Here is a 27,389-nt window from a genome sequence, read left to right as displayed (position 1 = left end):
GCACTGCCACCCGCTGCTGGCAAGCGGAACTGCACCCGTAGTCAGAAACTAGAGAGGAACTGGATAGAGGAAAACACACACAAAAAAGTACACTATGTAAAATTAAAAAAAAAATTCTGAAAATATACATAAAGTCTGAATATATAGAGAAATAATATATATATATATATATATATATATATATATATATAAATATATATATATATATATATATGTATATTTATATAATGAAAGCCACAATAAGAGACATAAACTCAAGGGGAAACTTATTGTGATTGTCATTACAAGCAGCCGATTTCCCATAAATAATATACAGTATACATAGCAATATACTAAAAGGCTATATACAGTAGTTCTTATGTGGATATGCAACCATGGTAGTTATTTAAATCAGGACAATGCAGGTATACTATATATATATATATAATATAGATATGAGATGTATAATGAAACATAAGATGCAACTGAGCCAGCAGAGGTTATAAACAGGAAAATACTAATATATCATAGGGTTTATGTTAATGGCAGCATGTGTACTTGTGAATGTGAAGAGTTATTAAAGTGTTATTCTCTCCTAAACTCCTAAAAAATATTAATTTGTTTGATTGATCACAAGGTACAGATTATTTTTGTTCATTTTGTAAAGCCGGGTACTCTGTCAAAATAATCATCCCATTGCTCCCTCTGAATGTGCTGAGAAAACATTAAAAATCTATAATACCTGGTGTAATTTACATTTTCCATGTGGATAACTCAAATAAATCTGTAATGTGGGCAGCAGAGCAGACTCAAGTGTGATGCAAATGAAACACAGAGAAAACAGACCAGTTCAAAATATTTATTTGATTTACAAATACAATGACACCAAGGGAGGTCAGTGGTCAGTTCAATCTTTTCAGTGTTTTAAATGAGTTTCCACAACAAGAGGCACAGAGCCAGCGAGCAGAGAGCATGGCTGCGTGTGTTCAGGGCCGCCGGAGCCATGTTTCTTCCTGTGGAGGCACAAGGTTTATTATCACCTTATAAACACAACATAAAAATCATGCTGGTTGCTCAGCAGAGGCGGGTATTGCAACAATAAATATATCTGTGTGCTCACAAATACTTATTAAAACATCAGGCAGTGAGAGCAGGTCCATTCCGAAGGACGTTATTACAATGAGATATTACTATCTCCCCCGCGAGACAACCCACCTCTCTTCTCCAGCAGGACGTCTCCTTCATACCGAGCCAGTCCCACAGCGTGTCTCTGCCCAGTGTCCAGCTCGGCCCACTGCTCCTCGGTGACAGCCCACGCCTGCTCCACAGTCAGCCATGACAGGTGAAATGCACTGAACACCACCTGCCAGACACACATCCGACACAAATACAAACTGTATCTGTGTGTACTGTATCCTTATAATATTTGTTTTATTTAAAAATGTTTTGTTTGCTGTTTGGAGGCTACCACCTAACTTGTGTTTAATCTAACCAATGGAAACACACATGTGACATAATGCATGCATCAACTTAGTAATGAGTCATTTTGGGGCTTTTTTTTTTTAAGTTTGTAGAGCTTCCATCATGAAAACACTGTGACTGGGTCTTTCTCCGGGTTGTCCGGCTTCCTCCCACAGTCCAAAACCATGCAATATGGGGATTAGGTAAATTGGTCACTCTAAATAACGTAGATAACGCAGGTTATCCACCATCTTTCCATATTGCACCTTCAAACACTGCGTTGTGGATGAGCCTGGTGGAAATAATGCATGTGTGTGTAACTCACTGCCATCTTCTTTGGAGGCATCAGGGCAATGGCTGCGGGGGACATTCCTTCCACTTGTTCTTGTACCAGAGCTGACAGCACTATATCCTCCAGACCCGCTGGACAGAAAGACAAACACGGCACTTAGACGGAGTCTTAAATCAAATCAGACCAAATGGTTAAGGACAAAAGAACTTCCCCTTTCCCACCCTGGGGTATATATTTTTTTATTTGTACCTATCCATCCAAGAGCCCATTTTTACTGCTTTTACTGCCCTCCAAAGCCTTTGGAAAAACTATTTTAAAAATGAGTTGATCTTAAGTTGCACTGTACCTGCCAGTGTTCCAATTTCAGTGAAAACCTCTGGTGCCCAAGCACTGACTGGCCCAAAGGCCTCTGGTCTGGACAAACAACCTGTGAGTGCTTCCATCTGCTGGTCAGTGCAAGGCAGGGACATCTCCCGTAAGAAGAAGGCGGCCACACTGCAGAGAGACAGAGAAAGACAGACTTTCTATACAGCTTTATAGTGAGGGTAAGCAAAATGTTTTAATGGGTCGATGCTGCGAAGAAATGCACACAGGAAATCTGTCAGCAGATGTTTATGATATCAGTTAATGCCTCTACATATACAACCCATTTTTTATTCCTTTAGTCCGTGTCATTCCCCTGTTTGCAGTACTGTATATTAGATAATTGCCTCAAACAAGGAGGTTATGTTTCAAAGGAACAAGGACTTCATGCATTTTCACTTAACTTTGTGAAGGAATGGAGTACAGGCCAAGGAAGAACCCATAAAATTTGAGTGCATATCTGGTTAAGGGGGCAGATCCAGCACTTGGCTTAGTGATAAGACCTGATTGAATTTAGGGAAACTGTTGGGCCGTGGCAGAGTTATTGTCTCTACTGAGAGCTATTTGAGTTTGGCAATGTCCTCAAAGTGGCTCACAAATGATGGCTCAGTTGCCTTTGGACCTCTCCATACTTTCTGTGTTAAATGGTCTCAGAAAGTAGCATAATTGATCCAGTTACGCATGCAATCCCACAACAATCTGGCATCCAATGCATGGGCGCTGATCTCTCCTGCTGGACCATTCCAATATAATATCCTAAAGGCGCTTTCACACCTACGTTTGGTTTGGTTGACTTTCACACTGCACTTTTGTAAGCAGACCAAAACCTGCCTGGACAATGTCACGCAGTTAAAACAGCTGCTCGTTTGGGGCGGGGTTGCCCAAAACGAACCCTGACAAGGAAGAAAAAAAATGCATGAGGAAGAAGAAAACCCAACTCATCCATTGACCAGGACTGAAAATCCACCCCCCTTCAGCTTGTGGCTTGTTTGCCATATATAAACAAAGAATGGAGAAACACCAAATTTATGCGGTCTTGGGGTTTCTGTTCTGACTTTGGTGTTCAAACCTAAATGGTGACCCTCACTTCCTCTCTTTGGTTTGCTGGAAAGTCTGTTTGCATTCATTTCCCACTGAAATGAAATTTCCTATAAAATAAAATACTTATACTTAATTGTTATAGGGTACTGTAGAATCTAGAACCAGATTATATAAAATTCCCCAGCATGAGCCTGGGTCGGCTACAGTAGTATCTTTTGAGCTTTGATGCTCAAGTGGAAGCTTCATAGTTTCTCAAACACACGTGTTGTGAAAGGGTGAGCTGAGGGGATATCCAGCTGCAACATGGACATTTTTACACAGTGTACCTTTAAGGAAGGATTGTGGATAATCCGAAACGACTGCAATTTCTAATCACATACATTTGGCACAATTTACATCTCCTCATTATATTAAAATATATGCGTAGATGTCAGGTGTCTTTGGTGCTGTGAAATTCCCCATTGTAGGAATGAAATGATTATTAATTATGAGTTTTTTGACTGACCTGAGGCTATATGGGCTCAGTCTTTTCATCTCGGCTGGATACAGACCACAGATCAGATGACCAAATGTCACCAGATCGACAAAAGTCATCTCTTCCACCTTCAGCTTGCGTCTCCGCATCACACCTAAAACCACAGCTCTCATCTGGAACAAACAACAACACAGTATTCAGGTCAACTTCATTCATTGTCCTCTTTGTGTCGCGATGAAAACGTCAAAAAACAAACAAACAGTGAGACCTTTTTCTGGCTCCAGTCCATCAGTGTCCCCAGATGTGTCAACACACCCGGGTCAGTGAGATTTGCATCCTGCAGTTCTCTTTCTCCCATCTCCGTCACCACCGAGCCCAGAGCCAAGACCTGGTCTGCTCTCAGTTCTCTGACCGGACTGAAAGACTGGATCAACCGTTGATTAAAAGTGTTGAAAATGTTGTATTTAGATCATCAGTGTGGAGAAACTATTGTGAGATGAGGCTTTCTAAGCTTGGCGTGTACCTTAGAGGCACGAGTTTAAAACTGACCTGTCTGAGTTTCATCCACAGCGAGCGTCGCTGCTCAGAGCTCAGAGAATTGTCTTGACCGAGAACCTCCACACACTGTTTCAGATCCTGCTGAGATATACGGCTGAGCTGAGTGGACGTCCAAGCCGAAGGTAACGTCCCTCTGATGTCTGCGCAGCTCGGAACTGGCACTGGTCAACGACATGGGAGTGGATTCAATATCAGGAATTACACGTTTCCATGTGCAGTGAGGGTCAACATTTGTGGGAAGTACTGTACTGTACTGTGCGTGTTGGACCTTTTGCCCTCCTGCTCCGTGCTTTGACAATCCCTCTGACGAGACTCTGGGTCTGCCGTCTCTGGTGATGCTGGTCCATACACTGACTGATGCACACTCCGCCCACCGCACTGTTCTCCCAGTTCCTTTGACCCATCAGGACCTGTTCCACCGTGTCTTTGTTCAGCACCGTCTGCACAGGAGGAACACAGAAAATGAAACCTCAGAAAACTGGGAGGTTAAACACAGCGTTTGCATTGAGAGAGGAGGGGCTTTCAGGTGCTTACCAGTGGGATGGCGTTGATCTGCTTTGTTGAGAGTGAAAACACCAACCTGCCCAAATGTTCAACATCCCCAACTTGCCATTTGGACGGATCCCTAAAGGAAGGTAAACATGTCCGTCCATTACTGCTGTTTTTTTAATAAACAAATTGAGTAAAATAACCCGTGTCTTATAGTGTACTTCTGTTAAAGTTAGTTAGTTTTTATTAATCCCCTTAGGGAAAGTATTCCTCTGCATTTTGACCCATCCTAGAATTAGGAGCAGTGGGCTGCCACACTGAGTAGCGCCCAGGGAGCATTGGGGGTTGGGTACCTTGCTCAGGGGCACCCCAGCCCTTTTTTGGCCGGGTGGGAATTTGAACCGGCGACCTTCTGGTTACAAGTCAAGTTCCCTTTCCACTTGGCCACGGGCTGCCCAAAGTAATACCCCAAAGTAATACCAAAGTCTGGCTTTAGTAAACAATGTATTGTATAATGTTGCATTAATGGTGTTATAACGTTGCAATATTGTGACATAATAATATTAACAATGACAAATTACTTATCAATGGAAAAAGTGGCAACTGTGTCATTTCTGTTTAATGGAAGCACTTTTTTTTATTTGTATGTCTTGATGACTCAGACTCTGACTCAAGGTTTTGTGACTCAACTATAACGCTGACTGTTGAAACTGTCATTTATAAAAATGTTGCATATCATACTGTATGTGCATAATTAAAACGATTATTCAATGCATTCCTGAGTTATACAAAGATATAGCATAACGTTTGTTTGCCATAATCGACCCAATGTCTCAAACCCTGCTGTGTTTTTGTCCTTTACCCAAGCAAGTCATTGTGAGTGAGCAGGGCACTGATATCTCTGAGAGCCTCTTCAGGAAGGCAGAAACTTCTCATCTCCTCCAGCCGCAGAGCCACAGCTCCTCTGTCCACCTGAGACAAACTGTCACGATCCAAGAAAGGCAGTAAGGGCCCCAGGACGTCCAGCATGGCGCCGTCAATCCCCGCGTCAGCCTGAGGAGAGCATCACATGCACACAGTGAGCCTGGATGACAAGGATTTCACAGCGACATGACTGCACTTGTGTGAAAAGCTGAGAGAATGAGGCGGCCTGCCGCCTGAATCTCTCTCCTGACATTTGCTGGTTTCAACCGGAGGAGGAATACACACACACACACACAGCTATTCTTCTCAGGACACTGCACCGGCTTCCATTCATTCATAGCATTATCCCTTAACTACTAGCCCTAAACTTAACCTTCTTCAGAAATTAGCTTTAGTCTCATTCAGAGCTTCTGAGTTGCACAAGTTTGCAGATTTTCCTTCCTTTTCTTGTTGTCTTCGTCTGAATGAATGGATTAAGCAGTGTGAGTGTAAATAGGTGTGTGCCAGCGCGAGTGCCATGTGGTCCTCTTTTTGTTATTATTTTTGAGAGAAGTTGAGTATTTTTATGTTATTACTCGGCCTCCTCGACACAACACTGTGAAAACTCAGAGCGGTGTGCTTCGGCAACCATGCTGGTTAATGACAGAGCGAAATCACTCCAAATGGTTCAAATAAAAACGACTGGATAACAGGATTTCAACAAATACGATAAAAGATGTTTAGAAACAAATTACAGAGCCTTGCTATTAATGTGTTAACACAAAACAAACAGAGCACACGCATCAACTGGTTACTGATCGAACTTCTCTGCTTACAACCGAGGGTGTTGTGCAGTATATGTAGTTCACGTCTCACCAGCTCAGCCTTGGCCTTCTCAGCTAAATTCGTCTGCTTGTAATGTGGCAGTTTGAGGAATTCGGCAAAATGTGCCTGGATGTGGTCCAGAATGGCTCTGAAGGATGCATTAGAGAAGTTCTCCATCATCGTCACGCTGGAAAAACAGGGAACAGATGGTGTTGCATTTTAGTTGCAATCTGGGTGCAAAACTAAAGTGTGAAACACTCACGAGTGAAAGATTACACTCACGGTAATGTCGCAGCAAACCCAGAGTCCAAAACAGTGAGGTCAAGCTCGGGCTGTTTCCTCATTTCCCCGATGATGCATTTGCGCTGGTGACACAGCCAAAACACATCTGACCTTGTTTGTATTAAACACATTCTTTTAAGTCCATGCAGGACATGGACCACAGTCTATTAATCATGCTCCACTGTCTCATCGAGACAGTTCATTTAAGTAAAACTCCTCCCCCATTCAATACTTGCTGCACGAATGCTGCCTCATCTCCATTTTCTCCAGATCTGAATTTAGCAGGATCAAAAGTTTAAAACGCTCTTTCAAAGACGCTGAGGCGCTGCGCACTCTCAGCGTCTCCTGTCCCTGTTTAGCTTTGAGTGCTGCTTGGTTAATCCAGGGAGCATCAAAAGAGCAAATCTGTCAGCGCCAAGTCTTAGAACACAGAGCATCTAGGCTGCTTTTTCCCCATTGCTATGTTAAAACTTATATACGGAGGCTATAAGAATGTGCAATATAGAGCGTCTCATATTCCTTTTTTTCAGCACAACCCATAGGCATTTTTTTTAGTATATAAACACAACTGAATAAAAACTATAAGAAGAAGAACACACACATTTTGTAAAGCCTGAAGATCACCCCCCAGGATGTCCATATAAGGAGCTGTGTCATGCAACATGCAAACTCCATGCAGAAAGCTCCCTTGTTCTGAGCAGGTTGTGAAGTCAGGTCTTCTTGCTGCAAAGTGCTAACCTCTACACCCGTGTGTGGCCACACACATTAGCAAATCAATGTAAGAAATGACAGCTCCAGCTGGTGTATGTCATGATGTGTTTGCTTCTCACCAGGGCCGGCCTCATGGTTCCAGGCAGGTCACTAACAAACTGAAGTAACTCGGCAAAATCTGTGCCGTTGGTCCAAAGCCTCAAAAAGTCGCAGCTCATTCCACCAGCGATTTGACCCAGAGCCCTGAAAGAAAAAAGAAAATTGTCTACTGCTTTATTTGCCGTTCACCAGTTCACTCATACTTTCATACAGCACATCCACGTACTGTATGTGCAGCATATTTTCTTCTATCACTCATCTTTCACACGCTGCCGGCACAGGGTTAAACGGCCACTTTTTTTTGTTTTCTTTTTTCTTTTTTTTTTTTACCAATTTCCAGAGATAAATGTGTTTTTTGATCCTCAGACAGTGGATCGGAGACACATGTCTCATTCCCACAACAACAGAGGAAGTTTGGATTGAAATAAATAAATAAAATTGACCAAAAGTCGACGTCAAAGTCACCTCCTTCAAAGAAAATACTTTACTTTACTGTGTTTTATGAAAATAAAATTAAAAAAAAAAAAAAAAGGTCAAATTTGGTCGAATTAAACAAACAAAGCAACACTAAAGTTTATTTTTCATTTGACCAAGAGGAAAAAAACTTTAAGTGTGTTGTCCAAGGACACATCGGCATGTAGACTGGGAATTTAACCCACAACCTTTAAGTTAAGAAACGACTCGCTCTGCCACTGAGCTACCGCCACATATACAGTACCAAACCTACGGCTGTATTTTAATTCAATATTGGTACAACTTACCGCACTGACTTGCTGGTCACGTTCGTAAATTCATGGATTTTTCTAAACAGAAGCTGAGCCTGGAAAGAAAAAAAAAAATAATAATAAAAAAAATAAAAAAATAAATATATGCACAATGTGTGAAAGTCTGCTTCAATGTCATGACGGAGTGAAAAGGAGAACTTTTATTGATTTGACTCAGGAGTGTATTCAGCTGAGAACAGGTGGTGAAAGCAGGTCAACACACTCTTGGCCGTGAAAAAATCCCTTTCAGGTAGCCATTATTAATTTATGCTACACTCCTCTGCACCATTGTACGACATCCAAACTAATTAGCCTGATGGCGGCTAATGCCTATGGAGTAATAATATTCTGAAAGGCTCATGTGAAGCATAACTAATGAGTTTCAGACTAAAGAGGACTAAGAGAGGAGCTGGTAGCAATTTCTTCTGAACCAGCTACGCATTGTCGTCGTGTTACGACAACGTTTGAGAGCACACAAAGACAAAGTTAAGAAAGGGGAGGGAAAAGAATGTGCACCTGCTGTTGTGACCAGAGAGCGTCCCGGTACAGGCTAATTTGTCTCAGGACTGTTTCTCCATCCGTGGCGTCTCCCAGCGTCCTCAGAGGCACAAACGGTAGAAGACAGTTTCGCTGCAGTGTGAGGTTCTGCAGGTCTCTGAGTACAACCTGGAAACACGCGACCACAACAGGAACAAGTGGCATTTCAAGCAACGAGGGTCTACGGGAAAGCACATTTTTCACACCGACCAGGGCTGTGTTTTTGAAAAAAAATGATGTATAAAGTAATTATAAAAAAACGTTTAGGAACGTTTATCTGGTTGCAAAAGTGGAATGAAAATAAGTAAAAGTTGGCCGATTCATTCATTAATAATCAGCTGAAAACAGATTTTTCTTGGCCCAGTTAACTGGCAAAGCAAATATACATGTAACTCAATGAATTTTGGTTACACAACAGGAGATTGGGCTTCAATGTGATGTAAATCAACTTGTCATATAAAAAAACTGTACCCCAGTGACCAAAAGAATAATATAAGTGTGGACAAAAATGTCTTTCCATCAACATTACAGTCTGCAAACATTTTTAAACATCATGACGTCAAGTTTTAGCAAGAATTCCCAATCTGCAAGAGGAAAACGGCTGGAATTAGTCCACGTCCTCTATCATCCCACATGTAAACAACACAGGAGCTGAATTATAAAGAGCTGAGGGGTGAAAAAGTGATGGATTCATGACAACAAGCACTGCTACTGGTACCTCCTGCATTGCATCATACAGCATGGCCCTGTGGCCAGGCTTCAGCTCCGCTAACAGCGTCGTCCAGCACCGACAGTGGACAGGCTCGCTGATCTCTGACCACTGGACGCCTCTGAGCACAGCAGGCGAGAGTCCAGAGAGTAACAGCTTCAGTCTGCACAGGTGTTCCACAGTGAGCTGGCAGAGAGGAATAAACACGGGTGAGCAATGCAGCTGTGCGGGAACTGAGAAGATGTTTTGTTTTTAAATATATCTGCTTACATTTGTGTCCTTGGAAAGCTTAGTTAGCAGCTGAAACGCCTGTGGAAATTTATACAAAAAAATTACTAATCCTGCTCACAAAATACACATCTTTACTGATACTTATCGGTCATATTTTTTATTTATGTGTGTTTATCCCTTGGCGGCTAATTAACTGTATCTCCACATAAGCCTTTGGCAGAAGGAGGACAATGTGAGAGGAAGACTGGACTGGTGTGCCGACCTGTGCTGGGGAGTATCTGTGTAATCCTGGCTGTGAGAGGATTTCCAGGAGCTGCTGTGAGGGGAGCGACAGCAGGAAGGGAGCTCCAAGCTGAGGCAGCAGGGCACTGAGAGCAGAGAGCTCCGCCATGGTGCTGACATTCAGGGTCTGAAGAGCCGGTGTCAACCATGAGGACAACTATTCACGAGACACAGTTACACAGAGTTAAACCCCCGTCACCTGACACAGAAGTCTGAAAACACGGCTGCAAAAAAATTGATTTCAGCCACCTCATAAAAGAATCACCCACTGCTCACTCTCCAGCACCAAACTCCATGAAAAAAAGCAGCGTTTTTAGCTGCTGCTGGTCTACTGCGTCACTGTAAGGTCGATCCTAATAATAGATTACGAACTCTGCAGTTACGAAATAATACACTCGAACATATGGATGGAGGTAGCTGTGAAAACTGCTGCGTGCTGTGATGCTAAATCGTTGATTTTCTCTATGGACTTTGGTGCAGTGAGTGAGTGGTTTACAAACTTTTGAAAAGGCCGTCTTACAGTGTGAAAAATTCTTAAAAATATGGCTAAATTAAGCAGATATAGAGTTTATTAGGTGAGCTTTTAGTTAAGTAGACAAATATCTGTTAGAATAGAGTCAATGCTTAGCATTTTCCTGGACTTCAGTGCAGCTCTGGGTGTGAATCATATTCTGGTGTCTGCGTGAACATGTGTCACTCACTCGCCCGCTGTCACTGATGAAGCCCTTTGACATACACTGAGCCAGCTGCTGCCACAGAGCAGAGGACACAGCCGAGTCCAGCACATATGAACCCAGGTCTCCTGGATCCAGGTAACAGGCGAGGACTCCTAACCTACAGATGACAGCGTTTCTCTTCACTCATCAAACAACTTCACACAGAGATCTGTTAATCTGTAAATATCATAACAATAATAATAATAATAATGAAGTAAAAGCATAAAACAGAGATGGAGTAAACAGGATTAATAGGTGTTCAGGTGCATACCTAAAGCAGCATACGTACGTACTACATACACATAACCCCACGTCCTCTTAAAGCTTAATGCCACCAAAAATCGCTGTGTTAATCTCTAAAATATGGTGAGGAAACGGAGTCTGTGCTCCAGTCATGCAGGAACGATTCTGTGAACAAATCTTTTTATTTAACTGAATCTAATGATTCAGTTACACCGAAAACAACTGCTTTACAAGGCATTAGTCACTGGTTTTTTTGTGTCGCGTGTCGTAAGTCACGGCAGTTTCATGCAGCCGTGCTGTGATGACTTTAGTAATATAAAGCGTGTACAGTCACTGGATGCGGTTCCTCCCAATCTACAGTGTCCAAATAACAAGGTAGGGATTCGAACCAGCAACCCTCCAAAGCCCAATTCCCTATCATTTGGCCGGTTGAGTATTTTTCGGAGGGCTGTGGTACCGGGAAGTGACGTACCGAAGGCCGTAGTACGCAGGTCCAAGGACTTACCCAAACAATATGGCCGTAGACGCCAGGTCATCTTGGCCCTAACCCTAACCTCACTTCATCTCCGCGCCAAACCCTAAACCCCGGGGTGCTCTTTTTCCCGAAATTGAGTTGATTCTTGTACGTGATATACTTAAAGCTGTCTCTTCTTCCACTTTTCTGAGATTTCTCTTTTAAAATCCTCTATTGTAGTGAAAACTTCAGGACTTCTAGCTTGAGGAATAGATGCCAGCACCGGCGAAGTCTTATCACGTGACCGTCGTTCCCAGTTTGTACTTAAACCAGTCCCTGGGTACGACGTTACGTCACTTCCAGTACGGGCACCACAGCCCTCCGAAAAATCCGTGACTCCACTGTTTGCTTATACGTTATTATAGCACAGAAACTCTCAAGTGTGCGCTGTCCTGTCCTGGTGGATTCTCTGCTTAACAAACCAGTAAATGGGCAATGACGGTTACATCATAACAAACAGATGTCTCTCTCTCTTTGTGAGTGAAGACCATATAAATCAGCCTTAACAAGCACTTAAATGGTCTACTTTCTCAGTCTAGGTCCCACCTCAGTATGTTATCACTGGTGAGGTTCTTCTTCCTGTTGAGGAGGGTGCGAAGCACATGGCGCCCCCTTACACCATCCAGGCTGCCGTTGCCTAGCAACTCCACCAGAGGAGCAAGCTGAGAGAGAGACAACAGATTAATCATTTTTGAATAAGCTGCAAACAAAATGCATCAACTACTATATGAAAAAGGAGGCACATCACAAGAGCAAGCAAACACATAGTTTCTAATAAGGTGATGTTCTGCAAACACCATAACAGAAGTTATGGTGTGTTCCATTTACACCGGAAGCTGGAACTGGGAGTGATGTCACCTCCGATTTAACCTGGTTCCACTTTAGAAGTGTTGTTTGTCTTAAGTGTTTAGTGACTGTGAATGCAACAGCATAAAGGCCTCTGACCTGTTGTGACGTCAGTTGCTGAAAACGACTGACGGGGAGGTACGGCAGGAGCGGGAGGATGGAACTGAGGAAGTACGGTGGCCACGTGGGGACGTCGCCCACCACACTGGACTGCAGGAGTCTCTTCACAAAGGCCCTTTTCTGCAGCGACTTCATCCCAGAGCTGTGGTCACGGATGGCGGTCAGTCTAAAGACCCCGACACAGACGCACGCACGCCCTTAGCATTTTTCACAAGACAGTACGCACGTGAAGCTGACGACGACAACGACGACTCACACGCTGTCGTTGATGATCAGAGAGGTCGGGAAACTCATGATGTCCGGGACAGACATGAAGGGAATGAACTGAGACAAGTCCACAAACAGTTCCGGGGTGACGCGCGGGAACTTGTGGATGAACGCGGCGGTCATCGTCTCCATGGCTTGCAGCTCTTGTTGAGACGCCTGAGTGAGAGAGAGAGAGAGAGAACAAAAGAAAACAACAGCACCTGGTGTCATTTAGAGAGAGAACAACAACAAGAGAGAGAAGTGACACTGTTGCAATTTCGAGCTGTAAATTGTGATGAGAGAGGGTTGACAGCTCCATCAGCCTGCTTTTATGTGCATTTTTTTGATTTGCAAACACCTGAGGGAGGTGGAATAAGTGCAATAGAAACACATTCAACGAATAAAGGATGAAGGCGCTCATCATGTGAATTAAATTCACTGCGTTGTAAAAAGCAGATGAAAGGAGGAATGTGTGGTGGACTGTTCAGGAAACCACAACATGCCTCTACCTAGTGCAAGAACCACAGTTTACTACAATAATAGACAGCGGTAGAGTCTTTCAACCAGAAAGTTAAGGTTTCACTTCCCACCTCTGGGGGATTCAGTTCCCGTCTTTCATAACTATTTACACACTTGACAGCACACAGTGGCTATACTGTATCTTACAATGAACTTGGTTCATCTTAACAGCCGTGGATCATTCAGGGTTCCCACACCTTAAATTCAAGGACTTTCCAAGACCAATTCCTTAAAATTCAAGGAACCCAATGTGCTGACACAGCTTAAGATGGGAGGGCAGCTTTGTTAGAGCGGCTTCGTCCACGATGGCGTCCAATTTTATTGATTTGCAGCACGCTCCGCTCTCTGGACAAGTGATTGTCCTTCAGAGCTTGGTCAAAGTCGGTCTTTGTCATTTTTCTTTAGTGAGACAGATGTCTTGGACTTTGCATTTCCCACACATCACGTCCTCATTTTGCTCTCTCTTGCTTAACTTTACTCGCTCATTGTTCTGCGAGGAATCACAATCTCACATCAACAGTCGGAGACAGACAGTGGACACAGCTAGTAACTATGACTATGACACTAGGACATCAAGCAATGCAGGGCGTGAATCAGTAGGTGGCGTCGAAACAAACAAGGGAGACATTTACTCAAATATCAATTTCACTTTGTCTTGCACAAAATTCAAGCACTTTCATTTAGGGCGATTTTAAAAACTTTAACATTCACAAACTTTCAAGGACCCATGGAACTTGGTTAGTTTCATATCTCCTCAAAATTTTTACCAACATTTTGGAAAGTCCTGTTAAGCCTTTGGGGACATTTTTAACTTGTCATGTCCTCTTTCATGTTTTACAGAAAACTCCTTCTTCACACCATCTTCATTAATATTAATAATGATATTAGTATTAATACTAGTTGGTTTTGTCTATTATTGTGACCATCTGCCTATTTATATTTTCTACATTGATCTGTTTCCAGAATTTGATGATGTTTTGTTTGTAATCTGCTGAACTCGTTTCTGTACGTGTGTCCGTTGAGTTTTTCCTCACTCAATATGAGGGTCTGAGGACAGAGGATGCCACTTGCTGTGCAGACTGTAAAACCCTTGGAGGCAGACTGTGATTTTGGGCTATAAATATAACAAAGTCCAGCCGAGAACAAACCTGGCTAGTTTCAACTTGCAGCTGGTTCCAGCTCCGATGCATATGGGAGAGAAACCTCTTGACTGCATCCTTTTCAGCAGACATCACAAGAGTGCGAATGCTGTCCCTCGGCATCTGGAGGTACTCCTGGGAAAATAGAGTCAGTGAATGTTAAACTCGGCGAGCTGATGTGCTGTGACAAAAATAATAATAATAATAATAATAAAAGTGAGTTTGGCTGCAGAGGCTGGTACCTGCATCAGAACCCTGAGAGCTGAAGAGTTGTTGTCCTTCTGGATCAGGTCCCACAGGACAGGCTGACGTGACAACACAAAGTTATTCACTCTTTGCTCTGTGTGTGTGTGTGTGTGTGTGTGTGGGTGGGTGAGCGTGTTTGGGTATGCGAGTGTGTGTCTTACACTGAAGCAGCTCAGCAGGTCTTCTTTCAGAGACGTGTTCTGCTCTCTGCGCAGAAAGACTCCCACAGTGTGAAGGACGCTCATGGAGGCTTCCGGCTGCAGCGCGGCCCAGGACGTGTTATCGAGGAGACTGGAGAGGAGGATGGCCTGGCCCAGACCTTGCCTCGCCTCCCTTTCCCCTTCATCCAGACCCGACGAGAGGCCCACCATGAAGTCCAACACTCGCAGAACGTATCCCAGCGCCACTAAGAACCTTTCACGCTCGCTTCCCTCCACCTCGCACACGCTGAGCTTGTGCAGAACATCGACCAGAAGCGGGGCCGGGTCCACGCACAGCTGCGATGTGTCAAATTCATACCGTGCTGGGAGCATGTCAAAAAATCTCTGTAGGAAACACTTCCTGCCCTCGAGATCCGTCTGCAAATCAGCACAGAACTCTGCAAACTGAGGCACTGATCGTACCAGCTGACTGTACAGTGTAACATTCAGACACATGTACTCTTTCAGGCCGTGTGTGTGCCCGCAGAGCTCCAGGAGAGTGGTGTTCGTGAAACGATGCGCAGCCCACTCCCGGTACTGACAGGCCTCCTCAGTGCTGTCAGCATGGGAGAAGTTGAGAACTTTGGAGCAGTACACGGCGGCCCAGCTTGGCTCCGAGAGCGGTCTGTGCGAGTCCAGAGAATCACTGCCGCACAAAGCCGAGATGAGGACGGAGTTGTTTGGGAGGAAGCAGTGTGTGAAGTCCCGGGCACTGAGGGACCTGCTGCCCAACTGAGCCAAACAACTCTCATCGAGTCCTGGGCTTCCTGTGGCCTCAGCTGACAGCTGCACACACAGGTCGTCTATGTTTGACTGGTTAAAAAAACTGTAGTCCTTTGTCGCTGCAGCCTGAAAATAATGAAACAAAAAGGAGTTAAAGCTGTGGTCGTCAGAACTGCATCCCCAGGTCTTTAAATACTATTGTGGCTCACTGTCACTGAGACCAGGTTCGTGTGGGATTTCTCCAGGTTCTCCATGCAGAGGTTATTTGGACACTCTACATCACACATGGGCAACATAAGGCCTCAAACCATCCTCACGTTGACTTTTGCTCAGCTCAAGTGACAGATCAACAGTTGTAATGACGGAATCAGAGCTAAGATGAGAAACAGCCTCAGAAACACAGAGGCTGCCTCAGAATGTCCTGTTTTTAACCAAGTCTGACAGGGTGAGACAAACAAAGAGACAACGCTCAGGATCTGTGGCGCGCTACACAAAGTTACTACAAATACAGACATTAATAGCATTTAGGTAGTGAAACACAACCAGACTTCTCCAAATTCTCCATCTCTGAAATGCTCTGTCCATACAGAATTCCTGTGACTCTCCTTTAGTTGCAGCTAATGCTGGAAATGTGATTTTTACACCAGTGGGACTTGTGCGTGCATCTGCTTAGAAGAACCGCTGATAGAAGCGCTGCTTTCTGAGCTGCCCTGTGATTGGCTAAATGCATAGTGTGTCATTCCTGCCACTAGGAGTCTCTTTGCGTCCTCCGCCACAGACATTTATGAAGAAGCTTACAGTAAAAACTCCCAGTAATCCCTTACCTGATGTGCTCTCTGCAGCCAGAACGAGGAGTTGGCACACACGGTGTTGTTGAACTCGTGGGCAAAGAACTCACTGCAGACGTGGACCCAGAGGAAATCGTCCTCGGCCGCAGACAGGTACCAAGCCGCGTCCGAGCACGTGGCGTGCAAGTCCAGCCCCACCTGAGCCCCTGCGGGATGGACCGACCCGTTCTCCGTGTCAAACAGCTTGCAGTAGAGGTACACAGTAAAGTTGGAGACGCCCGTCAAGCCTGGGATGGACTCGTTACACGCCGCCTCCAGGATTTCTGTCGCGGTGGAGAACTCGGTGTCTTTCGGGTGGCCGGTCCTCTCCGTTTGTGCACTGGCGAGATCGAGGAGGCGGTTTTGTCTGGAAAGCGTCGGTGAAGAACGGGCCTGTGGTTGCTGTGATCTGACCTCCGCTTCTTCAGTGGACGGGCAGGACAGGAACGGCAGTGAGCTCGGGAGACCATGGGAACTGACGCCTAAAGCCTGGGTGTTCCACGTCACATTGTGTCTTATCCCCCTACATGTGCACGGGCAGATGGTGGAAATGTGATTTCAATTCGATGTGAAGACACGTGAAATCAATGAGACACCTTTCTGAAACATCTTACCATAAGATCAGCTGCCTCAGGTCACCTTTGAAAAGACAAATATAAGCAAATATTAGCTAAAAAATCAAAGTGACAGAGTAATGGAAAAATGCAGTTAGCAGACCCCCGCGGCTCACAAATAAGCCCGCTGTAGTGTGAGTGTGGCTCAGCCAACAATGGCTGCGATATAATGTTACTGAGGATAAAGAGATTAGCCGAGCTAATGACAGGTGCTTTCAATGGCACGGGATGATTATAAAGATTTTAAAGCAGTGTGAGTCACTGTCATGTTTTCCCTCCAGCGTAATTCAGGTGAACACAGGGCCAAACTGAGAGCTTTGAAAAAACAGTTACACAGTTTGACGAGTAAATTACTGACACTGTGCAAACAGTTTCACTATCATAATGAAACGTTTAATATTCTGCATTTGTTTGGTCTTTGTGAAGAAAAACAACGTCACATTATTTGTATGCTGCAGACTTCCATCTGAAAACAGGCCCTGTCAAGCAAAACTATCAGACCTGGCTGAGGGAGTGTTTGTGTGTATACAGCAGGAGTGCAGAGGCAAGAAGCTATGCTGTCAAACTGCTGAACGACCGGTAGCATTGACTTCTGAACCTCACTCTACATAGCACCTGTCTGTCTTGACATAATACAAATCACTTCCTGTGTGCAGCGCACAGAGAGCCATGTGGACCGGACAGGCTCAATCAGAAGTGTGTGAACTCATTGGACAACGGTTTAAATGTAACAGACATTTCTTTATATTTAAAAAAGTGACTTTTTTCAGCTTCATGTTTGAAGTATAAATACTGTTGATTCTCTTTCCTCACAAGGCTCCTGCTGTGATTCAACCACTCAAATTTACCACATAACAGGAAACATTATTACACATTTAAGTTCCTCTGGTGTAACGGGCAACCAAATAGTTTGGAAAGATGTGCTCTGAAACACTTAACTTTTTAAAAGATATAATGAAAGCTTCCTTATTGCGATTGTCTGATCCAACACATGCGACCTAAACATGAACCACAACCTGAAACTGCCCCACAAACTCACCAACAGAGCACCGGCCGTGAGCGTTGGGCTGTGACACATCCACGAAGCTGCTGACATCGTCAAGCAGTGCCATGGTAACACGTGACACTTTCTTCCTCAGGTTGCCGTACACAGAGCTGCCCACCCTGTGCAGGAGGCCCCTCCTCAGCCCGTCCAAACTCTGAACAAGAGCCACATTTTGCTGCGCCAGGTAGCCTCCCTGCTCTCCTCCACGTGACCGCGACAACGCCTGCAGCAGTAAACTTTGCACAAAGTCTGGATCATCCTGGGCGGCCGTCTTCTCTTCCACTGATGCATTTCCAGACAGTCCGTCCTGCATCATGGCCTCAGGAGGCAAACTGAAGGGCTTCAAGCGTCCAAACGCGCTGGAGTCCTTACTGTGCTCAGCTCCTTGTCCTGCTGGGTGTATGCTGACCACAGGCTTCCAGCTGCGCGTCTCAAAGAAGCGCAGCAGCTGCTGGAGCCAGCTGACACTGAAGGTGCAGTCACTACGACCCTTCAGGGCACAGATGAAGCCCTGCAGGCCCGCACTGGCCTGACCGTACGTCCCACTGACCAGAGCTTGAAGCGCGGCCTCCAGCACAGCGCTCACAGTCCTCCAGTTCTGAGTTAATAAAGTCAAGAGAGGCCGGTGCGGCTGACGCTCTGACAGAGTGATCAGACTCTGCAACAGTCCCAGGAACCAGTCCCAGTGAGGACTTCCCCTCAGGGACAAAAACCAGTCCTGCACTTTGAGGCTGGGGCGCGGTGGTACGCGTCCGTTCCACTGGTTCAGCGTGGCACCGCCCTCAGACTGGAGAAGGAAATGGAGCACCTTCTCCCAGAGCTGATCCTCGTCTGGCTCCGCCGGCGCCTCCTCCAGCTCCGCACCCATCTCTTGGAGATACAGGGAGATGTTGTAGAGAAAGCCTGAGAGTCTGTGTCTGTCTATCGGCTTGTTCAGCGACGCCAGACTCTTGCTGGGAAAAAGACCCAGGGATTTAAGACCCCCCATGATATTCCTCACCCACGGGTGCACAGACTGGTCCTCCTTGGTTGTTTCTGGAGGAGCTGTCTGAGGACTCCAACCACCTCCTTTACTCCATTTTGAGATGATGTCCTTAAGAATGGCATCTCGTTGGTCCTCTTGACCACTTCCTGAGAAAGGGAACAAGTGCGCGACAGCATCAGCGCGGGGACACGTGTTCTGTGAAATCATACAAGTATGACATATTTTGGTGCGACACTCACCCGTCTTCTCAGGACATCCTCGTCCCAGTAAGACGGCACAAACTACGATGCTGGTGAATCTCAGAGTGGCCATCGCTGGCCCGTTCTCTGGCATCTTCATCTCATGCCAACATGCAAAGTGACACAGCAGTGTCACATATTTCTTTACAGCAAAAAAAAAAATGGTGTGTTTCAACTCGTGTTTGTGTTGTTTTCATTTAGCTAATGATCACACTCAAGGAGTAAAGTATCTTAGAGGAGAGGAGGCTATTAAAGCTTAATGACTGGCTGCCACATCACCTTACACTTTCACTGCATGGTTACTAAACAAGCATCAGTGGAGTTATTCACTTTCAAAACCGACTAGACTCAACTATTAAAACTAAAAAAAACGTACATCGGTATCGGCTGATATTGAAATAGTCAACCGTCATCAGCGTACGCGATGACTTTCACCAATCTGGGCGACATATACTGAAGACAACTGAACACTGCACCCAGTTAAATAAGACGTTAAAAGGATCTTAAACTGTATTAAAGGGTATTTCATAAATTTGTGTTGTTAAATTTATGATAATTCGAAAGATTTAAACTGTTACTTTTCTTTCAGACCCTGTGACAAATAAACAACATATCGGCTACACAACACACTGTCATTAAAAGGATCACAATGAATCACATTCATTGATTAAATTGATTCATTAATTCAATTTACTTTTTCATCAGAACTCACCAACAGCTACAATCCATTCATGTCTGCAGGCGTCCTGTTGAGGCGATTGCCAGCTCTCTGTTACCACACACTGAGCTGACCTCTCTCTGAGTGGCCCTCTCTGTTTCACCATCACTCCCACTTTCTCCACCTTTCACTCTCCTTGTCCACCCTCCCCAACCCTGTCCCCCATCTCTCTCTCTCTCTCTCTCTCTCTTTCTGCCCTTTTACCCGTGGCTTTCTTTTTTGTGCCTCTGTATGAGGGTTTTAATTGGCTTCATGTTACATGGGTTTTGGGTCAACCTGTATAATCATTTCAGAAATGTGCAGCATATATATATATATATATATATATGTATATATGTATGTATATATATATATATATATATATATATATATATATATATATATATATATATATATACATATACATATACATATACATACATATACATATATACACATACATATGTACAGAGTATATGTATATATATATATATATATATATATATATATATACATATATACACATATATCCAACTGCTTGTTAACACACATATCTAATCAGCCAATCACAAGGCAGCAACTTAATACTGTTAAGTACGTAGACATGGTCAAGGCGGCCTGCTGAAGTTCAAACTGAGCATCAGTGTGAGGAAGACAGCTTGATTCAGTGACTTTAAGTGATTTCGGAAACTGATTTTCACACACGACCATCTCTCACCAGGGTTTAGAGGAAAATGTTCGAGGAAAATTGACAAAATCCAGAGAGAGAGAATGAGAGATAAATGCCCTCAAGGTTTTTCACACTCTGATTCTGGCCAATCAAACTTTAATTAGATGAAGTATTCCTGCGTTTATCACATTTGTTGTTTTCTGTCGATGAGACATTCATTTTAAATTATTCATTTTACAGTTTACTGGTTTCTTCGAGTGTTTTTTTCTACAGGTAAAATTAACCTCTGGTTGTAAAGTGGCATATTTACTTTGACATAAATTACTGTGCAATCTCTTAAATAAATAAATAAATGTTTACTCAGGAGCAAAACTAAATCTGTAATTATCTCCTTGAATCCTCACTTTTGTCTTTTCTTTAAATATTTTTTCCTTGTTTGCGTTACCCTTTCCTGTATAGATTATAGAGCATTTTGTATGTGTTGACTTCATTAAAGGAATACTTCACTGATGTGCATTTAGCTTTGGATTACTAGAATAGGGGGTAGTATTTAACCTCTGTTTCCCCTTAGTTGAGAAATATCTTCCTTCTTTTCTTTGTTACGTGGCCACCAGTGACACTTGGTCCTGTTAGCGTAACTGTTATCAAAGATGGCAAACACTGTTTACATTCTGGGAATGAGGTCCCGTCCCCAGATAAGTGGGTCTAAAAAGTGCGGAATTAAGTTAGCGTTGCAGTTTCAAGCCTCGGACAAAAAAAGAATGAAAATACTTCTCGACTCAGGGGAAACTGAGGTTGGGAGGAACAATTTTTTAAAAAATACTACCACTATTCTAGTAATACAAAGATAAATGCAAAGTATTCCTTTAACTGGACGCACAGCCTGAGCAGCCACTTTATACACCGCCATGTGTACCTAATAAAGTGGCTGTTGAGTGTACAAACATTTTGTTGTTTTCCCAGCTCACTGGTCTGGGCCTTTTCGCGAGGCTACAGGAAGGTCACAGCCACTCAAACAAGGTGAAAATCTGGGTCATGTTAATCACACCCGTGATATCCATGCCCGGCTCTAACCGTCGGATGTCTCCCACCAGCTAACTCTCCATTGAGGCGTCTCTCAGCTGGGACTGGTCCTGTGACTGTGGGTTTGTTTGGGGGTGTAGTCTTACTGACGAGGCCTGGCCGGCAGCACCGGGCCGCCTGTCACCGCTCAGACACATTTATCCATCGGCCGTGCAGACTTTCAATTGAGCCCCAGAGCAAGGGCAAAAGCGGCAGACTCTCCAGAGTCAGAGCACTGTCTGCAGGCCCCTGAAACCCAAGAGGCTTCAGTGAAAGGACCACCCCCTCCCCCCTCTGGCGTTAGCTGTATGATACTGTGGCCTGCACAGGGACAATAACTTCCTCCTGTATTATTGATACCACGGGGAACAGTGATCACTCAGTGCAGCAGGGCTCGATTCACCACTGGAATATTCAATGAGAAACCAGATCCGCCCCATATGTTCCTCTCCTCTCTGCTGGAAACTGAGTCACGGCAGCGAGGAAATCAGCTGCTGAGACGCCGTGCACGCGGTTCAGATTGAAATATTTTGGTCCGGGTCCAACTTTCGTTTTGTCTCAGTCGTACATTAGTAATGGAGGATGAAGAATGACAAATGAGTTCAAAGAAACCCGTTCAAATTTGCATTAATTAAGACTATTTCTGATTTTCACTGGCGAAACACAGTTTGAGAACCTCTAACCTGTTCCATTATAAGATTATACTCAATTAATTAACTAAAAATGAGTGAAATAAAGGTTTCTTAAATATTTATTGTTTAATTCAATGACACTCTGGAATCCTATCAATTTTATTATTCGTACTTCACTTCATAACAAATGTTTTTTTGTTTAAAACAAAACAAAACAAATTTCATATCCAAATTGACAAATGTTAGCTACATTATGACACATTTTGCATGTCTAGTTTTTGTCAACAGAGAAGAAGAACAGAAAGAAAACCCACATTTACAGGTTGAGCAGATGTGAACAGGTTTTTAGCACAGACAAGTTTGAGGTTAGAGGTTGGATGGCCCTGATCTGAAAATAGCACAGTAACCACTGCACTGTTGAACTGAGAACTTTCCTTTGAGCACTGATCCTTACTGGCTTTCCCTCTGGCGCCATCATGAGGTAGACTTGTGTCACTGTTAGCTTTTCAAAGGTGATGGGGAAAATGTAATATCGTCAGCATTTAAGTCCACAAAATCAAACTTTTATTGCAATACATCCCTTCGGCCCTGTATTGTGGTGTTACCCTATAAAACCTTTCCCAGCAATAATCTGGTACATGTCTGAGATTAAAATCAGAATTAGGACTTTTTTTTCTAAGAATTCCGACTTTAATCTCAGAACTCCGACCTTTTTCCTTAGTATTCTGGCTATTTTTCTGAGAACTCTAATTTTAATCTCAGAATTCTCTTTTTTCTGAGAATGCTTCCTGTTTTATTTTATTTTATTCCACTTTCTATGTGGTTCTAATACTCTGTTGGAATTCTTAAAATGTTTATTAATTATTAAGTTTCAGTCTAACTAGATTATTGTCTTAATATGAGGAAATAGTTGTCCGTATAAACATACAGCATTAAATATGTGAATAGTTGAACACAGTATTAAAAAAGTCCTGCACATGAGGGTCACAGGTCAAACACACAAAGACAAACAACCACTCACTCTCACTCTCACACCTATGGTCAGGTTTAGTGTCTGGTAGAGTGTCCAGTTAACCTCCACATGTTTTTGGATTTTGGGAGAATGTGCAAACTCCACCACAGGGATTCAAAACCTTCTTGCTATGAGGCAACACTCTTCAGCCATTGCAACACCACTGTGGCCTACATCAAATGACTTTTGTGTGCAAAGAGGGAAAAACTTTACATACAAAGTCTCGTCATGAAGAGTTCCCGGTCACCAGCGTCTGATCAGAGTCACACTGAGATGGAGGAGTCGGAAATAAGTGTCTGAGTGCAGGAAAAACTGAAAAAGCAGATGTACACAGCAGAGAATAAACACACACACAACAACAATACATAAATACAAATATGCTGTATAACTGTATAACAGATATAAGGCCAGCACTCACCTTCAGAGGAGATCAGCTTTGTGAAAATATCTGCTTTGGTTATTTCTACAAACATGAGAGGAAACATATTTGATCATCAAGTACACAGACGTGAAAATTAACAGGAAACAATTTAACAGCGATAAATGATTCAACGGGCAAAAACAAGGACACGGTACCTGTGGTCGGGTCCAGGAGTTTCCTCAGTTCCTTTGATAAATTTTGCACTGGAAACAAAAAAGCATTTTTTTTTTATTGTGGGAAAAGGCCTCAAGAGATAAAAACCAACGGAGGCTGAGAGTGGCCATGGACGCTTGCTACTATAGATTTTCATTATTTTAACAAGTACAAGGTTTGTTTTGTCATGATAACAGGATACATGATTGTTTTTAAATCTTGGGATAACTGGCCTTGTTTTCTATGGAAAAACGTTCTCAGAATTATGACTTTCTGATTTTAATCTCAGAATTATGACGTTAATCTCAGAATTACGACTTTTTAATCTCAGAATTCTAACTTTAATATCAGAATTCTGACTGTATTAATCTCAGAATTGTGATTTTTCTCAGAATTATGTTAATCTCAGAATTCTGATTTCTTAATCTCAGAATTCTGATTTCTTAATCTCAGAATTCTGATTTCTTAATCTCAGAATTCTGACTTTCTGAGCCCTTAATGTAAGAAGCTCCATGGTTAAAGAACAGTTTCGTACCAAGAAACAACACAAAAACATTCTTTGAGAGGCCAGTGAACAATAAAAATACTCACTTAGTGGCGAGTCCATTCTGTTGGTCTTTGCTGTAAGAAAAGATGATGCGTAAGGACGCTGTGTGTCCTGCTGTGTGTCAGTCTGTCTCACTTCATTCCAGTGTACGGCATCAGCAGGTGCGTCGCCGCCTCCTGTCGCATCTGAAGTGTGCGTGGCCAATTTGGCGTTGCGTAAAACGTCCTCGGGCGGCGGCACAGGCAGAGTGACGGGATCAGAGGTGGCAGAGTTTGTGCTCAGGAGTAGGATGTCTATGGGTCCACCGGCGCTTTTCATGTGGATCTGGTACCGCACTGGACCTCTCAGGCTCTGACAGAAATAATACGTAAGCAGCAGCAAAAAAAACAACATAGTCATCTGATCTGGATTAAATGCAGCGCGAAGAGGACAGAAGGCTACGGCAGGTTCCAGTGAGGACGAACTTACAGCTTTGGGAATGGGGACGTCCAAATGGATGCCAGAAGGTGCTTTTACTGCCAAGAGTGTGTGGCCTGATGAGACAGAGACACCGCACAGTCAAGAGGCCATTACTCAACTTGGTTTTCAATGGTAGCGTGCTAGTGTGCTAGTTTTTGAGCTATGCTGCTGACAGTAAGACAAAAACATAACCTCTTTAGCTGAGGTAGTAATGATAGAGTGATGATATGTCACCTCTGAAGCAGTTGCAGATATCTTCGTGATTCACATATGTCAGAGTTGATCGGAGTTAAGGTTCAATTTGAAATACGACAGACAACCAAAAGCAGTGCTCCCAAAGACTGGCTCGGGACCCACAGATGGGTCGCAGGAGAGTTTTTTTGGGGTCCCCCAAACAAGTTTTCCCAAACATTCGGTTAAGATTTGCATGTATATGTTTTAAATAATTTTCAAAAATGTAAGTTTTAATTTATTTACCATCTATTCAAAATGATAATTATGTGTTATCGATATGGCTGTCAATGAGTTGCTACATTCGTGTTTTTACTGCTAATTTCTAGGAAACTTTATTCTACTCTTTATTAACTTGATCTTTGTTTAACTGAGCACAAAAAAAACGTTAATTTCTGGTAACAATGTTACAATAATGCATCGTTTAAATGCATTGTTATAAATTAAACGTATTATTATTATTATTCAAGACCCACATTGTTGAACTCTATTCTAGGCAATATTTTTAAATGTCCCCTCGTTTTCTATAAGGGAAAAGTGAACCATTTGCATTTCAGAATTATATAACACTTGAAAACCCTTCTATAAAAGTATTAAAAAAGGATATTTGCTGCAGTCGTCTCTCGTGGTCTTGATGCTCTGTTCGACCCACTGTCTCTGCTGGTCCAACATAAACTCACTCTGCTCCAAATCATCCAGCTCACACTTTAACTCCAACACTCTGCGGTCAAACGTTTCCTGGCCTGGATTTGCACCACTCATTCAGAAAAAAGGCAAATACAATAGACGTTACTTTATACCGTCGAACATTATGCTGGTGAAAAAACAAAACAAAACAAATACAACTTACATCCACTTGACTTTCCTCTTCGATATTTTCATGATTAAACCGACGCCCTCCAACACATTTGTGATGTCATAGATCCGCCTTTTCTGATCAGAAGCCAGGATTTTGGCAGCCTGAAACAACACAAAACACTTCATTAGCTTTTTTTAGCGTTGAAATAGTTCCTTCACAAATGTCCTGATCGTGTGCAATCTGTCTTACACAGGGAAGCACTTATAGTTCGATACAGTTGGAGCTGGAGTTTCCGAGTTGAGGAGGCATTCTGACCTCAAAACTGTTCTATCAAGAGTTCCTATTGAGGAACTCTGGGACTGACCAATAAAATAAATAAACTTCAGATTCACCTATAAAACAAAGGTTGAGGAGAAAGATCTTCTAATCTATCTGAATGTTCTCAGCTCACTCACATCCTGGATGTCCACCACTCCACCCTCAGCTTCTTGTAGCAGCTTAACAAACCCAATGGCGATCAGCTGGAGGCTCTTCATAATCCTTGGTATTTTAGGGAGCGGGTCTTGTCCGGTGGCCTCGCTGTCCAGACAGTCTGGGCTTCTTTTGTTATTCATGCTGCTGACTGAGAGACACAAAGGTGATGTATGAGTATGAGTTGACTGTGTGTCAAACTCAGGTGTTTCAGTTCTTCACAAAATCTTAATTTACTCACCATTACTGGCCTAAGAAACCTATACTAAAATGGCCGCCAGAGGGCCCACCCTCACGCGCTGTACTCCGCCTTGTTTATACTCGCGCGCGGCCCCGCCCACACTGACTTTTTGCTCTTTGTTGTTTGAATCAGCTGCGTCGTGCCGCCACTTCACATACTACCGGAATTTAAAATAATTCTTTCGAAATAAAAGCTCACGTGCGTTTCTCATATCAACACGCCGGTAGTTTTTTATGTGAATCTAAAATGTGAATGCGAAAACAGATTAAAATGTATAGGAAAGGCACATTTATTCAATTAAAGTATTTACTTTCGTCACTCATTCGCGCTTACTGTTTTGTTCTGAAAGGGTTGTAGCGGAAACGGATACATATTGCGTTGCTCTTTATTAGTAGACTTCAAGTTAGAATCAAGTGTTTAACTAATTATTGACAAATAATTCGTTCTGTAAACTGTGGTGATAAGTACATACAATCACGTTTTCTATGCGACTGCAACACGAAACAAAATACAAGGAGAAGTAGTTGTTTTTACCTGGTTGTTGTCAGGAACAGCGGTGCACAGTTCACGCTGGATCCGCTAAGCTACGGCTAGCAGTTCCGTCAACGAGAAGTGACTGTGTGTGAATTAACGAAACAAATTCAAGCGTATAAATTTAAATATAAGCGGTTAAACTTCAACACAACGCCACACGTTAAAGCACTACACTAACACTAGCGATACTACACCGCCCGCTGAGCGTTTCTACTTCCGGTAGCCTCAAATACCTGA

At 43.3% G+C, this 27,389-nt stretch overlaps 2 protein-coding genes across 4 annotated transcripts; both read right to left on the bottom strand.

Moving 5' to 3' along the window:
* Nucleotides 1-825: 825 nt before the first annotated feature.
* On the bottom strand, nt 826-19,323 carry LOC122771913 (stereocilin). The gene is made up of 29 exons (XM_044029483.1): nt 19,224-19,323; nt 17,994-19,130; nt 16,955-16,979; nt 16,338-16,863; nt 14,752-15,639; nt 14,587-14,649; nt 14,354-14,479; nt 12,697-12,863; nt 12,420-12,606; nt 12,021-12,136; nt 10,703-10,835; nt 9,982-10,158; nt 9,759-9,797; nt 9,498-9,674; nt 8,759-8,908; nt 8,240-8,298; nt 7,499-7,622; nt 6,669-6,751; nt 6,438-6,573; nt 5,521-5,711; nt 4,704-4,794; nt 4,438-4,609; nt 4,161-4,330; nt 3,880-4,035; nt 3,642-3,784; nt 2,079-2,227; nt 1,766-1,863; nt 1,195-1,342; nt 826-992 (listed from the first exon to the last, which is right to left on the bottom strand). Exons 1-29 carry the CDS (start codon nt 19,321-19,323, stop codon nt 904-906), a joined length of 5,820 nt encoding a protein of 1,939 aa, XP_043885418.1. The 3' UTR covers nt 826-903.
* On the bottom strand, nt 19,320-27,339 carry LOC122771914 (transcription factor E2F5-like). Of its 3 annotated transcripts, XM_044029487.1 has the most exons (11): nt 27,153-27,339; nt 26,362-26,528; nt 25,958-26,067; nt 25,715-25,864; nt 25,111-25,154; nt 24,886-24,950; nt 24,462-24,768; nt 23,873-23,920; nt 23,715-23,759; nt 23,514-23,608; nt 19,320-19,365 (listed from the first exon to the last, which is right to left on the bottom strand). In XM_044029487.1, exons 2-10 carry the CDS (start codon nt 26,518-26,520, stop codon nt 23,523-23,525), a joined length of 1,014 nt encoding a protein of 337 aa, XP_043885422.1. In that variant the 5' UTR covers nt 26,521-26,528; nt 27,153-27,339; the 3' UTR covers nt 19,320-19,365; nt 23,514-23,522. The 3 variants fall into 3 exon arrangements, with proteins under 3 accessions (XP_043885422.1, XP_043885419.1, XP_043885421.1); XM_044029484.1 differs by lacking the exon at nt 19,320-19,365 and having other exon boundaries at nt 23,338-23,608; XM_044029486.1 differs by lacking the exons at nt 19,320-19,365; nt 27,153-27,339 and adding an exon at nt 26,619-26,658 and having other exon boundaries at nt 23,338-23,608.
* Nucleotides 27,340-27,389: the final 50 nt, after the last annotated feature.

This window comes from Solea senegalensis, linkage group LG7, assembly GCF_019176455.1.
Source record: "Solea senegalensis isolate Sse05_10M linkage group LG7, IFAPA_SoseM_1, whole genome shotgun sequence".
NCBI classification, from domain to species: domain Eukaryota; kingdom Metazoa; phylum Chordata; class Actinopteri; order Pleuronectiformes; family Soleidae; genus Solea; species Solea senegalensis.
This window is presented reverse-complemented; position numbering and strand designations above follow the sequence as displayed.

Excerpts from the sequence above, each read along its gene's own strand:
- LOC122771914 (XM_044029487.1), bottom strand. The coding sequence starts at position 26,520 with ATGAATAACAAAAGAAGCCCAGACTGTCTGGACAGCGAGGCCACCGGA. Across the intron at positions 25,865-25,957 it reads AAGAGGAAAGTCAAGTGGAT|TGGTGCAAATCCAGGCCAGG; the intron begins GTAAGTTGTATT and ends TTTCTGAATGAG. Across the intron at positions 24,951-25,110 it reads TATCTGCAACTGCTTCAGAG|GCCACACACTCTTGGCAGTA; the intron begins GTGACATATCAT and ends CTGTCTCATCAG.
- LOC122771913 (XM_044029483.1), bottom strand. The coding sequence starts at position 19,323 with ATGAAGATGCCAGAGAACGGGCCAGCGATGGCCACTCTGAGATTCACC. Across the intron at positions 12,864-14,353 it reads TGCAAGTTGAAACTAGCCAG|GCGTCTCAACAAGAGCTGCA; the intron begins GTTTGTTCTCGG and ends TCTCTCACTCAG. Across the intron at positions 8,909-9,497 it reads TGTATGATGCAATGCAGGAG|GTTGTACTCAGAGACCTGCA; the intron begins GTACCAGTAGCA and ends GCGTGTTTCCAG.